General features: G+C 44.8%; 1 protein-coding gene across 7 annotated transcripts; it reads right to left on the minus strand.

The window, feature by feature from the left end:
- Nucleotides 1-827: 827 nt before the first annotated feature.
- TYSND1 (trypsin like peroxisomal matrix peptidase 1) lies at nt 828-13,046 on the minus strand. Of its 7 annotated transcripts, XR_012930485.1 has the most exons (7): nt 12,890-13,045; nt 11,803-11,868; nt 9,182-10,431; nt 6,990-7,120; nt 3,195-3,461; nt 1,873-2,154; nt 828-1,432 (listed from the first exon to the last, which is right to left on the minus strand). XR_012930485.1 is itself a non-coding variant. In XM_076055195.1 (6 exons), the coding sequence occupies exons 1-6, from the start codon at nt 12,896-12,898 to the stop codon at nt 1,931-1,933; spliced, it is 1,947 nt and encodes a 648-aa protein (XP_075911310.1). In that variant the 5' UTR covers nt 12,899-13,045; the 3' UTR covers nt 828-1,930. The 7 variants fall into 7 exon arrangements, 5 of the variants coding, with proteins under 5 accessions (XP_075911310.1, XP_075911326.1, XP_032802354.2 ...); XM_076055195.1 differs by having other exon boundaries at nt 828-2,154; XM_076055211.1 differs by having other exon boundaries at nt 828-2,154; nt 11,787-11,868.
- Nucleotides 13,047-14,314: the final 1,268 nt, after the last annotated feature.

Below are 14,314 nucleotides of genomic sequence, written 5' to 3' on the forward strand. Positions count from 1 at the left end.
GTGGGTCATCAAATAATTTACAATTATTTGCCATATAAATGAATATGTACTTATAAAGTTTTGCCACATTAGGCGGTACCAATTTCTGATCTGGCCCATTGACTATCTGTAGCTTATTGGCATTCTGAATTGTTTATGGGAAAAAATCCCAGTCGGGGGCAAATGTATCGCATCAATCCTCCTGGGTCACTGAAATGTTACCCCTTTGTAGAAAGTACACAACGGTCATCTATTTCGAGAATCTATCACAGGAATGTGGAATTTTCATCACCAGTTCAGAACTGTCCATGGAGATAAAAACCGTCCCAGTCATATGAGCATTGGTACACTTTTATCGTTGCCTTGTATCGATTCAAAACGTACTGTTTGCAGTTTGCATTACTCACTGAAGGTCTCACACCCCTCGAGATATTCAAAATAAAACTTATGTAAATAACGTGAGATTAACATGACGAATGACAGGGTTTATCGTAATCCTGTATACGTGTATAGCATTGATGACTAATGCAAATGTTTAATTTTTATTATTACACAAAACAGTTGCTAATGATAACTGCTTGTGATATTCCTTGAATTCTGAGCCGACACATCAAAATGGCTCCTGTGCTCGAGCAAGTAACAGATAATACTCCTCGCCATTGGCAGCCTTTATCTAGCGGTAGAAATTCCACATTCCCATGATAGGGGCCAGTCTAAAAGTAGGGCATTCACTTTGTTATTCCAACAAAGTTGTTTTCATTTTATGGTTTATGAATGGGCAAACGATCGCTAATTTGGGCATGCACTTTGTCACAGAACACTTCCACTCCACAAAAATAACTCGTATGTTATTCAGCCATAAATTATTTATTTTTCAAATTCATGGGGTGTGGCCTATGCATGAATTTTGTTTCAAAAAACATTTTAAACATTTTTGATTGGATTTATTTTTTACAATAATCCCTTTGAAAGGATGGTATCTTGACATTTCAGAGAAAAATTACATCTTGAAAATGTTGTAAGATAGAAATAGCAACGGGATGTGGAACACGGGTTAATGCTCATGACTAATGATCTGTTACCAAAGAGATTGTTTAAATTTTACACTCGATTTCAATCTGGTTCTCAAGTCTATTGAGTTCATAGTCTCAAGTCTGGTCACATGCGTTAATATGACACTTGCTTTTCATGTAGGTTTGATACAAGCTCTAAAGTATATTACATTGGAAATGGCCAATCATACGATTGTTTACATGTGCGAGGAAACCGGGGTACACCCACAGAAAACTCACGCGCGTTAAATAGCAGCACTATCCCATGCTGATGGAACAGGTGGAGTCTACATTTGCTGTACACGCGTTCTCCTGGCAGGCCAGGGTATGGCACCTCGAAGCCCACAGGCAGGGAGTTTCAGAACATTCGTTTGATCCACCAACCCACTCCTCCTGCAATGCTGGATTGCAGGCACACGCCACCACGACCCGGCTAATCAGTTCTGATGTGTCATCGTCGAAGAGCATTTCCCTGACACAATGCATTACTCTGCTGAGAGAATTACGAAAAGAATCTGTCTTCTGAAGAACCTTTGTCCTTCAAAGGACCTTTGTCACGTGACATGACTCTGATAACAATCGGTATATAATTGGTAATATATTAATAAAATACTATAAAGAGCTCTTCGATTGCTGCATAGAAAACCATAAACATTCATTTGTAGTCAGTTACCTTGGAAAATGCATTATGCGATTCACTTATAAAAGCTGTGATTGATAAGTCATTGTGGATTATATTTCCAAGTCCTCTGCGAATTGTATTACTGCAATGGATTGCATTGCCCAGCCCTCCAGCGCACTTATCAACAGAGGGCGTCTAATTTGACAATGAGTAACCCACCTGTGAAAGCAGGATAAATCAAGAATAGAGGTCCCTTTAGCGATCGATCGCACGCTAGCTAGAGTTTGCTCGTGGGGAACTTGGCGAGTCTCCTGATGTTTTTCAGGCCCCATATGGCTTTGAGAGCGAGGCTGGGGTTGTTGAGCAAAGAGAAGGCAGCTGGGTCTTGGGTGCGACTGAAAGCCTCCAAGCATGGCTTCAGCAGTGCGGCGGGTACACTGAAATTGATGTGCGGGTGGCTGACCCCGGTCACATTGTCACGAGCGTTGCTGGAAACGATCCCTGCGAGTGAAATCAAGCGGCAGCGTGAGAATCTTGAAGACGGCACGCAAGTGAATTAGGCAGGTTTAGGCGAGTGTTGAAGAAGAAAAAAGGCAGGATTAAATTTTGATTTAAAGCTTTCGTGACTGCAGTAATTCATATTCCTAGTTTTTTCGGTAAAGTCACGTTGAAGGGAAACAACAAAATAATAAAATATATATAAAACAATAAAAAAATTCTCACGACGTTTGAGTTATGGTCGAAACGTCGTGAGAATTTTTTATTGTTTTATATATATTTTATTATTTTGTTGTTTCCCTTCAACGTGACTTTACCGAAAAAACTAGGAATATGAAAGGCAGGATTGTTTGATGTGTGAAATAGACGCGTTTTAATGCATTTCAAATAAACCAGTGACCTTGTTTTAAATCTATTAATTAACTCTGCCATTTAATGGCTTGGGAAAAGGATGTTTGGTTAGCTTTGACCCTCAGCCACTCATGAGAAGAATTGTGGTCAATGTTTGTTTATTAGAGGGCATTCAATAACAGCTCATATTTCCATGTCCAATGATGAAATCCAGCAAAGATTTACCTTCGAATGTTGAAGCACCTAAAGGTTTGCTTTAAGGGTTCTTTTGTTTATTATACATTTTTTATATTTCGAACGATGTAATGTCTTTATAGGGTACCCTACGGGTCTCTTTCAAATCAGCCGAGAGCTTAATGTCACTCACCCACGTCACCAAATATAAGTGAACCGAACCACTGTCTTTCAAATCTGACAAATGGTTTCTGATTTCACGAAGAGTTTTATCAGTAAGCGCTTTAACTGAAAGCTATCTGAAGCACATACAATAATTACAATTCACAGCCCATTGCAAATAAATGTGGAGGGAAAAACCGGAGGACCCGGAGAAAAAAATCCATGCGACCACGGGGAGAGAGAGAGAGAACATGCAAAATCCAAATATACAGCAGGTGTCAGGGTTGAGATTGAACCCACGACCTCGTGTACACCAGGCAAGGTAATTAACATCTCCTAGCCACCACGGTACTCACCCAGCAGCTCGCCACTGCCACTGCGCAATACGGCCCCCCCGCTGGCGCCCGCGTGCACGGCGCAGCTTGTAAGCAGCATGACAACTCCGTCAGCCTGGGCGCCCGTCCTGCACTCCGCTGCCCCGCCCGGGAGACGAGGTGGCGCCAACTCCGTTGCCCGCTGGCGCCCGTCAAGCAGCGTCACCACGGACGACATCACCCCCGAGGTTAGCGTGGGGCCGGCGCGCTTCCCAAACAGCGCAAAGCCCGCCACGAGCACGTCCTCCCCTGGGCAAGCGCAGGCAGGCGAGCGAGACGAAACGCCGTTAAAGCGCTTCACTTCAAGACGCATATGCTTGGGTCTTTCGGTAAAGTCACGTAGATGGGTTCAAAGAAAATAACAAACAAACAAAAACTACGACGTTTCGATCGCAACACAAGCGGTCGTCTTCAGGAAAAGGGGGGGGTAAGCTTCCAAGGCAAACTGTTCATAAGGGTTTGAAATGGGCGTAGCCCAATTGCCGGCAGCCAATTATAATGTAAGTGGTGGGCAGCCAACCAGACGGTGGTTGGTTTTCCACCAATCAAAGGGCTGCCAGGTGAAAATTAGCATGTTGAAACACGTTATTGGAAGATCGCAGAGCCGCAACCAAGAGGTCGGCAAGCAGAGTGACTGTGAAAGCGCAAGTTTGAAATGGGCGTGAAGCACAACTAACATCGCAAGGTGGTAAGGATGGCAACATCTTAGCAAATTATGACTTAAACTGGTTGATAACGTCCTTCCAATGAGTGCTCAGTTTGTAACCAATCTTCTCGGTTGAAATTGTGTCCGTGTCTATATCTATATGTTCCCATCGTACCACCTTGCGATGTTAGTTGTGCTTTACGCCCATTTCAAACTTGCGCTTTCACAGTCACTTCGCGCGTCGACCTCTTGGTTGCGGCTCTGAGATCTCCCATGAACATGCTAATCTCCCATGAACGTGCTAATCTCTCATTAACATGCTAATCTCCCATGAACGTGCTAATCTCCCATGAACGTGCTAATCTCTCATTAACATGCTAATCTCTCATTGACATGCTAATCTCCCATGAACGTGCTAATCTCCCATGAACGTGCTAATCTCCCATTAACGTGCTAATCTCCCATTAACATGCTAATCTCTCATTAACGTGCTAATATCTCATTAACGTGCTAATCTCCCATTAACATGCTAATCTCCCATTAACGTGCTAATCTCCCATTAACGTGCTAATCTCCCATGAACGTGCTAATCTCCCATTAACGTGCTAATCTCCCATTAACATGCTAATCTCCCATTAACATGCTAATCTCCCATGAACGTGCTAATCTCCCATGAACGTGCTAATCTCCCATGAACGTGCTAATCTCCCATTAACATGCTAATCTCTCTTTAATATGCTAATCTCCCATTAACATGCTAATCTCTCATTAACATGCTAATATCCCATTAACGTGCTAATCTCTCATTGACATGCTAATCTCTCATTAACATGCACATTTTCACCTGGCAGCCTTTCATTTGGTGGAAAACCAACCACCGTTGGGTTGTCTGCCCACCACTTACATTATCATTGGCTGCTGACATTTGGGCTATGCCCATTTCAAACCCTTATAAACAGTTTGCCTTGGAAGCCTACCCCCCTTCTCCTGAAGACGACCACTTGTGTTCTTTTATTTGAATCTATCTACGTGACTTTACCGAAAGACCCAAAGAATATGAATTCCTGCAGTCACGAAAGCTTTAAGTCAAGATTCCAACACACAGTTTAATGCAGACAGTGACAGTGCCGATGGTCAAATGTTGGGATCGGTGCTGTGAACCGCACTTAACCCTTTCCCATGCACGTCATCAGTTTTCATTCTGATTCCATTCCGATGACGGACATGTACATCCATGTACGTCATCGGAACGGAACCGGAAGAAAAAATAAAACAGCTTTATCCGCACCGAGGCTCCAACAAGGCCATGCGGGAGGGCGTGTGGCACAGTTTGGTGGCAGCTATCGTAGAGTGCGGTCGTGTCGCTACAGTTCTTTGCGATGAGTGCAATGTCTTTAAAAAAACAACGCCGCTAGGCCTCTAACTAAAATTAACGGTGAGCCGCTTGCACGTTCCGACATTCAGCGGTGAACGGGGCACACCCTGCAACTTGCAGACGTCTCGGTACGTCAAAGGTTACAATAAACTGTTTATGAGTAATGCATTGTATAAGAACCCTAATCCTAAGCAAATTATTTGTTTTATATAACTCTCTTCATGCAGAGCGTCTAACAGCGATTCTTATACAAACCTAAAAAAGCCATCGCCCCATAAGTCCAGCTCAAATATAAGTGAGATAACATTCAACTCGTTGTTGTCAGCAAGGGGTAGTGCAGGAGTCCCTTCCCGCTGATCCACTCACGCGTCGTGTGCCAGGGGAGACGTTTACAGCTGATGATGATATAGGCACCGTTACCGACCATGTGTGGACCCCAAAGGGGAGTGGTAGCACAGCGATTAGAGCGCTGCACTACGAACACAATGACCCGAGTTCGATTCCCGCTCACGGGCAGCATCAGTGACGATTATCTGAACCGGTCCTGGGCCTCCCCTTGGTGGGCTCAGCCTCAAATGAGTGACTGGTGCAGTGTGTAAAACATCACCACTGGGGAGACAAAGGCGGACGGACGTGGTGTTGGCCACACACCCCCTCGTGTGCTGTTTAGGCCTTCATAGGTACTCACTAACAGCACTTGGCCCAACAGTCTGCAAAAGGCTATACGGGGTATATTTGTTTTTTATGCCCCCCACAAATGGTCAACATTTACCAAGGTTTCCATGCTAGACACTAAACGAATAAATGTATTTATTAGACAACATAAATATTAAATGTATCAGTTATTGTAATTTGATGTTAATGCAGCTTGTGCCTGGTTTTACGCACTGCAAGAATCCGAGTGCAGGATTTCAAAACCATTGTAATACAATAACATTCAGCCAAAACAGCCACCGGCATCCAATAATTAATACACATCAGCTGTTTCTAGTAGTTTGACTGCAGTTGTTCGGATTATTTTGTGCCGCTACTAGGGCCATAAAGTTTACACTAACATCGTACAGTAACGAGCTCTGATGGTAAAATGGCAGGCGACATACCAGCCCTCTTTAAAGTCTACCCATTTGAATATCGAGGCTCATATTGGTAAAAGTGTAATGCCGACCGACACACGTACTTCAATTTACTAAGAGCCTTTATTGTGGACACGAACACTGCCCTCAAACACAGCTTAGTCTTGTCTCCAAGCTTCCCCTCCCCACCCCCACCACCATTGTGCTTCCCCTTTTTATATCCCTCAAGCCCCCCCCACCCACCCACCCTCCATTCTCAAAGGTTCCACCGACTCTAACGATTCTCAACCGCTCTCCTGTCAGTCAACCGGTCATCTCCCGGGCCCTTTGCGTTTGTATCTTTCCTCCAATCACCTTCAATTCTCTGCCTCCAGCCAATCCCCTCTTCCAGGCATCTCTCTGTATCTCCCCACCGCACGTGGTCCCTCTCCCGGATTCGAGGCCTCGTTTCGCGCTTACCGACTGCCCGCGTTTGCACGCACAGCATACGCGCTAATGCGAGGTAAAAAGCCCTCTGTTGTGTTTCGGCCACTGCAAACAGTAAAGGTGCCTTATTTGTGTGGTGGCAGAATCTAAACTTTCCCGATTTTTTTCCGTGGGGGGGGGGAGGGGAGAATGCTCACAATGAAATTGTTTCCGTCAATCATGAATTGTGAGCCCGGCACGGAATTTGCTTTCCTTACCAGCCGTGTAGTGCTGTGATATCTCCATGTGCGGGATGTGGAGGCAGGACTGGGAGAGCTTGACAACAGAGAGGTCATAGGCTGAGTCCAGGCTGGTGGCGAACAAAACTGTTCCATCCAGCCAAGTGAAGCTGTGGAAACAGTGCAACAGGAATCATTCACGAGTGGAGCGGGGTACAAGCCGCGCAAGTGTGCGATGACAGGTGTGCTCATGTCATTCATAGGAGTATCAGTATCAAAGCTCAAAGACAGAAATACATTTTTTTTTTAAATGGTTATCAAACTCCCGACTTTATTAATATCCAGAACTATTATTTTACTAGCTTTTTTTTGCACATCCAAGGACGGGTGTATATTGCAGTAAATTTGATTATTAATGGGGGGGGGGGGGTTGCCCCATGTGGAGTGACGTCATCCGCTAATGGTTGTGGAGGGGTGCAGCATGTGGAGTGACGTCACTCGCTCATGATTATTAATGAGAGGGGTGCGGCATGTGGAGTTCGCGACCTTCTTGTGCGCTAGTGTAAATTTCCACGTGGGCATGAATATTAATTAAGGGGGCGGGGGCTCTTTTGCAGTGACGTCACGCACGGACGTAGCAATGTACTGCTTAGATTTATTTTTTACCGTCACTTTCTGTAAAGAAACGTCATATTTCAAGCGACTTTACGTAATCAATTATTTAATTCAGCTCGTCCTTCCTCTGCCTTAGTGTAAACATCCACCCACTCATTAATATTAATGAGGCTGGGGGTGGGCCTCATGTGGAGTGACGTCACACGGGGGGGTGGGCCTCATGTGGAGTGACGTCACACACAGTACACACATTCCTGGCTCATTATATAGTAGTACGATTAGTCAAATTAAGTGTGCTATGAATGTATAGAGGCGTTATAAGCACCCTTAGAAAAATAGCATAAGGTAGCAGAGCTGTCACATCCATGGACAGGGGTTGGGGGCATGTCAATTAGTAAGGTTTGACAAGTAAACCAAACATGCCAATTCGTAACGGTGTGTTGGACAGCCAAGCCACAACATTTACAATCTGAGTACGACGTTTCGCCAGTACTTACAACAAACTTCATCAGGCGACGGCCACATTTGGTGGTGGCGGGTTTTATGACACATTTATATATTCACACAATCTAACCCGAACAACCTGTATCATGGATGACATTGGTCGCGAAAGCATTCGACGTGTTAGAAAAGAGGGACGAGTTGAGAGGAGGTACAGGGAGAGAGACGGGGTGGAGAGAGGGAGGAGGAGGATGATGGTGGCCGATACTGGGAGATCCACGTGTGAATAAAGAGAGACCCTTTTTTCCGTATGTTGAGCCTCTGTGTCCCTTCTTACAAATGTATGTTCCAGTGTAACAATGGACTTATTGATCGTATTCTAAACTTTTGTTTTTTTTTTCCCAACGATGGTGAGCTTTTGTGAAAGGCATATAGATCTAAAATTTTAAACAAATATTGATGGATCCGAAAATCTGGCAGCCGTTTAAATATTGTCTGTTATTGAAGGTGATATTATTATATATATCACACTTTATTCCTACATCATATCAAGCAAGGTTCAATAACTCAATGTTAAGTACTATGTCTCTTATGAGTACAGATAGAGGCTACCGATGAGGCACTAAGGGCCACACATGACAAACACATGACAAACACATGACAAACACATGACAAACACATGACAAAGACTCTACGATGACTACCAAAAACAGACACTATGTTTGCCAAATTTAGAAAAGACCACATTGGTATATTTGAACTTCCTCCAAACATGGTCCTACTTACAGCTGTCTTAACAAAAAAATGGACCTTTGATATGTTACAAATGTTTGAGTATAATACAGTGGGATACTATTAGTTAGCCTAAAGGGTAGCAGTGTTTTAGAGTGCATGACTCACAACTCTAAAGTTACAAATTCAAATCCCCGTTTGGGTTGGTCTATAATCCCTTTAGGGTAGTTAAATAGTACCAGATTGTGGGAGGTCACCAGTGGTAATCCTACAGAGAGGCTGGCTTACACCAAGTGTTCAATTTCAACCAATGGCTCACAGCTGTGCCAACTTGGATGATTTCTATGGCCATTCAAAATTACTGAAGCATTTAAGGTCCAAACATCTAAATCAGTAGCATCTTCAAAACGTCATACTCGGTTATGATGGCATCGTGCGTTTACCTCTCTTCAAAAGTGTCCACCCTGATCATGACCTTCACTTTCCCATTGGGCGCCCCTTGCACCACATGTCGGCAAGTGACCACCAATCCATGAGCCGGCTCCACCAGCACCCCGGAGCCCCAAGTCGCATTCTGCTCAATCAGCACCACGTTGCTCAGCCCGCCAAGCGTCCCATTCGGACAGGAGTCCAGAATCCCCATGCAAGGTTGCATCCTGACAAATCGTAAACCCCCGATTGAGCGACTGAAATCCACAGAAATTCTCTCAAGCGTTTGCCGGAGACTGTTCAAGATGGATGAGACGGAGCAGACCAGGGTGAGGCCTACAAACTCGCCTGACTTCCAGAAAAGCGGCACCACGATGACTCCGGCCAGCAGCGGGCGTCCACTGGGAGCATCGGAGGAGGGGGGCGCCTCCACGAACACTGCTCCGCCCTCGGTGCCAACCATGCAGCGGGCATCGGTCGTCATCAGCTCGTTATTTCTGCCAGCCAGACCGCTGACGATGCCCTTACTCAACGAGTTTAAAAAGACATCGGGGAAAAAGCTGCCAAAAGGCGAGCCACAGGTGAGAACCGCTTGGCCCTTGTAAAGGTCCCTTGCTAGGATATACGAAAGTTGGGAATCAAAGCCATGGCTACTCCAGCCATCCAGCGAAAGCAGGGCAAACCAACCGAGCAAGCCTGCAGCCTGCAGCTGCTTTTTACTCACTTGCCACTCTGTTTCTGGCGTGCTACCTAAATGATCAATGTTATCGATAAACTTCCACTTTTCACTCTGAGGCAGCAAGTGAGACATTATTTCCATGAACTCCTTGCACGGAAACATTGTCACAATGTTTGCAGTGTGTAGCTGTTTAAAAGTTGGCTTCAAATTGGACGGCTTCAGAGACAGAGCTCTATGTCCCGCCACGTGTGTCTGGAGAAGTCTTCCTTTTTTGTCGGCATCACTCTTGCCAAGAGTAACTGAAATCTCCAGTTCGCAGAGATCTCTGGCTTGCATGTATCCTTTCTTTTGGGCATTTTCAGAATCCAGATCTGTCAAAAATGGAATAAATGCACTGATGGGACAGAGTACCGAGCCTTGTCTGGAATCCAGAAGGATACCACTACAACTGCTTTGCTCCAGTTCAGAATCACAGGGATGGTCGACTGAGTCTCGAGGACTGGGAGGCCGGCTGGCATGGTCTGCGGTATCACGATGGGATCTAATGTTGACAATGCAGCACACATTTTCTGCCATCTGGAATACCTGTTGAGGAAAATAAAATAAATATAAGCACAGACCTGAACAAAACTGAGGACCACCATGCAGTAAAATTATAACAAAAACAATTGAGTGAAAAAAATACGTTTACAAAATATCGTGTTTTGCGAGTAATTTTTCTTTTGTCTTTCAGCAATTCTGCAGATTAATTTCCATGACCATGCAAACCACGGGTGTCGGAAACCAGTGGTCTAGAGTGGATGCATTGTCCTTTTCAAGCGGGTTTCAGTTCCAATTATCAGACCTTTTAAAGTGGGCAGATATTTTTTTTTTTAAAGTAGTAAACCATTCCAGGGTAAAGCCAAGGAGGAGCAAGTCACTGAATGTTCTGATATTTCAGCCCCTGTCTCTACTTTCAACCATTGAAGCCAGCAAGGGTACACACAGGGCCTTGGGTGGCTCCGGTGATATTCTCTTGATTGCAGCTTTGTCTCGTGCGATTTTTAAGGAACTGGTGAAGACCCATGACATATGGGTGCAGGGGACCGAGTGAGGAGACCCTCCAGAGTTCAAAGGTGGTGGACCCGGTGGCGTGTGGCTGGAGCCCTAGAATCCTCAGAGCTCCTGAATGAGAATAAACGTGGCAAGGCTTCTAGAGAGTAGGGAAGTTTCATAAATCCCAGAAGTGAGGGGATCAGCATTCTGCTTGTTATTCTTTATTGTAGCGAAGACATCTGGGGGAACACCGAGCTATTCTTGACCTCCAGTGGCTGAAATAAAAACGATTAAACTATCCTTTTCATTAGACCAGGTAAGGCCCACGAGGCTATAAAGCTCTTTTTCAGAATGGACCTGGTGACAAATTATAGCTCAACCAAGTAGCTTATGTGGAAATGTATAGCAGCCAAATACAGGTAGTCCCCGAGTTACGATGGTCCGACTTACGATATTTCGATCTTACGATGGCGATAGCGATGTGACAAAATTGCCATCAACAACCTAACATCGTTCAAGTATGCAGACGACGAACAGAATCTTGGCGAGTACAGCAGAATGTGATACGTTACGATACGTTCAATGCATGTATGATACGTAGCTTTAGCGATTTCATTTTAGGGTTACCACGATACATACGTTCAATGCATGTTAAAAGTTTTTTTATAGCAGATAGGATTGTTTCCTGAAATAAAAACTTTCTATTAAATTGCAGTTCATATAGGTAGGCTAACAATTTACCTTGGTTTTTTTTACTTTAAATTTTACTGTGCAATACAGTATTGTAATGAATAAATACTTACAGTATATAGTTTATAGAGTACGGTACTGTAAATTGCTCTGTTTTGCTAAATTATCACCATTCTTTAAGACTCCTGGGTAGGCTAGGGCCATCTTCGACTTACGATATTTTCGACTTACGATGGGGTCGTCGTAACGCATCTCCATCGTAGGTAGAGGACTACCCTGTACTCCAAACGCATGTTTCTAAATATTGTCCAGTAGGGTCGGGTGAGACCGTTACAACAGTAAAAAAAAACACAAAATAGTAGTGCAAAGTACAAGGTAAAGAAATCACCAAAACGCATACAAATGAAACTAAACCATCCCCTTCCTACCAGGCAATGCCCACTGAGGCCTATACATTCACCAAATAATTATATTTTTGTTTTTAATATATACGTTCATAAGAAAATATTTTCTCTTGCCGGCGCAAAATCAGTGCGGGATATTTTACTTCATTTAGAATTGCCCAGAATCATATCTGGTATTTAAATAAAAAAAAAGAACGGGGGGATTGTTCAACAACTGGGTTATTGTAACGGACCACAAATAGTTTTGGGCACAAGGCATTTCCTTTGATAACAAAACAAATACCTGTGTGGTTACATGGCAGAAACGTTAACAATAGTTTCGAGATGGATACGTGAATTAACCACCCGTCCTGTCGAGTTTTATGAACGCTTAGGATCAGGAAAATCAGTGAGTGGAACTCGCAGAGGGCAGCGAAAGAGAAAATAACCATCGTTATTAAAATCGTTGGGATTTATGTTCGCATTTTAAAAGAGGCGTACGACAGTTGTGTGGGGAATGGCTATTTGGGCAAAGTCTTATAGGTCGTGGCGTTCCACGTGCGACGAGCCAACTGCTTGAGAAACCTGTACGATGGGGCTTTTGTGTGCCCAGTTGGTCAACAGATAAAACTCACATCAGAGGGGGAGGTTCAGAGTTCAGTGAAGTCACGTGTAGGGCACAGACACACACCACCTTAGGAATTAAAACCTCTTCAAGGGGGATTACTTTATACCGCGATTAAAAAAAACCCAACCACGAACAGGACAAATATACAACCTTTTTCTCACATCAACCAAGTGTCACCACAGATTACAAGTTGCCAATGCGACCGTGTTTGTGTCACAGCGATGTCACTGTTTGCAACATTCGCATTATTTATGTAAGCGTTAACAAACACGTGTATGGCTGTATGCACGCGTGTGTTCATACAAACCTCCCCCATTATGTGCACATTCAACAACGGCAAAGCTGCAACTGTTTATACTTCTGTATACATCATTCAAGCGTAAACTTACGATACACACACACACACACGTGTGAGCACAAACACACAACGCAATGACTTCCGGGTCAGACTGCACCATGTGGGGAGGGGGGGGAGTGAGAGATTGGACTGCACCACTCACACACGGGGAGAGGGGGAGGGTTAAGCTACAGCTTAGACTGCACCACTTCCACACAGGGAGAGGACGGGGGGTAATTCAGAGATTGGACTAAACCATTCACACGGCGAGAGGGGGGAGTGAGGTTACAGATTGAACTGCTCCACTCACACGGTGAGAGGGGGGGGTAAATCATAAATTGGACTGTACCACTCAAACACGGAGAGAGGGGGGGAGATAATAGATTGGACTGTACCACTCACATGGGTTAGAAAGTTAATGTCCCGTCTATGTGTAACACAAGCTGCGGCGCTGCCAACTGCGCTGTGAGAGGCAAGCGCGTCCACGCAAGAGAACCACCGCAACGGTGGTCGCGCCAGTGAGACACACAGCCCATCACACAGCCAGAACCATCGATACATCGAGGCTAAGGGAGCAGAAGTGGCCAAGTTAGTGAGACCCCAGCCCGTCAATGCAAAGGCACCCAACAGGGCAATGCAACTCAGAGAGTCGGAGATGACAGCCAAGCGGCAGGAAGGATGGAAGCACCACAGCACGTTACGACTTTGCTTGGTTAATAACGTCCTTCCAATGATTGCTCAGCTTGTACCCATCTTCTCGGTTGAAATTGTCTCTGTGTTTATATATCTGGATGGCTTCATGGACAAATCTTTGATGGTAGCCCAAGGGTTTGCAGAGTACCCTGGTCTCAGAAAAAACAATATCGTGCGAGCCCACTGCGTTATAACAATGATCAGCCACGGTAGAGGTATTGGTTCTGCCGTGTTTCAAATCTGCCTTGTGTTCGCGAACACGGACCGAGACATGTCGTTTCGTTTCCCCAATGTAACTGCTGCCGCAGACACAACTTAGTTTGTAGACGCCAGGGTATTGCATGTCAGGAATCACATGCTTTACAGATGGGATCAAATCACGGATTTTGTGTACTGTATTGAATCGGACCTCGATCTTGCGTTTGTTTAAGATTTTGGAAATCTTTTTGGTACCACCTGCTATGTATGGCAAGGTGATGGTTTTGATTTGGTCCTCAGATGGTTCTCTACCCATGGTTGGGGCTACAGCTTTGCGGATTGTGCGGTCTGAGTATCCATTCATCTTGAGGGCTTGGTGTACGTGCTCCAGTTCACTGGCTAGGTGGCGCTGGTCGGAGATGGTGTAGTGTTTTGATGAGGGAGTTCTTCTGGGCCGGATGGTGGTGGGAGTCAGGCTTCAGATAGGAATCCGTGTTGGTGGCT

This window comes from Petromyzon marinus, chromosome 4 (assembly GCF_048934315.1).
Source record: "Petromyzon marinus isolate PM22_M1 ecotype Great Lakes invasive population chromosome 4, UKy_Petmar_22M1.pri1.0, whole genome shotgun sequence".
Classification (NCBI taxonomy): Eukaryota; Metazoa; Chordata; class Hyperoartia; order Petromyzontiformes; family Petromyzontidae; genus Petromyzon; species Petromyzon marinus.

Excerpts from the sequence above, each read along its gene's own strand:
- TYSND1 (XM_076055195.1), bottom strand. Across the intron at positions 7,121-9,181 it reads GTGGACACTTTTGAAGAGAG|CTTCACTTGGCTGGATGGAA; the intron begins GTAAACGCACGA and ends CTGTTTCCACAG. Across the intron at positions 2,155-3,194 it reads TGGCAGTGGCGAGCTGCTGG|GGATCGTTTCCAGCAACGCT; the intron begins GTGAGTACCGTG and ends TTTCACTCGCAG.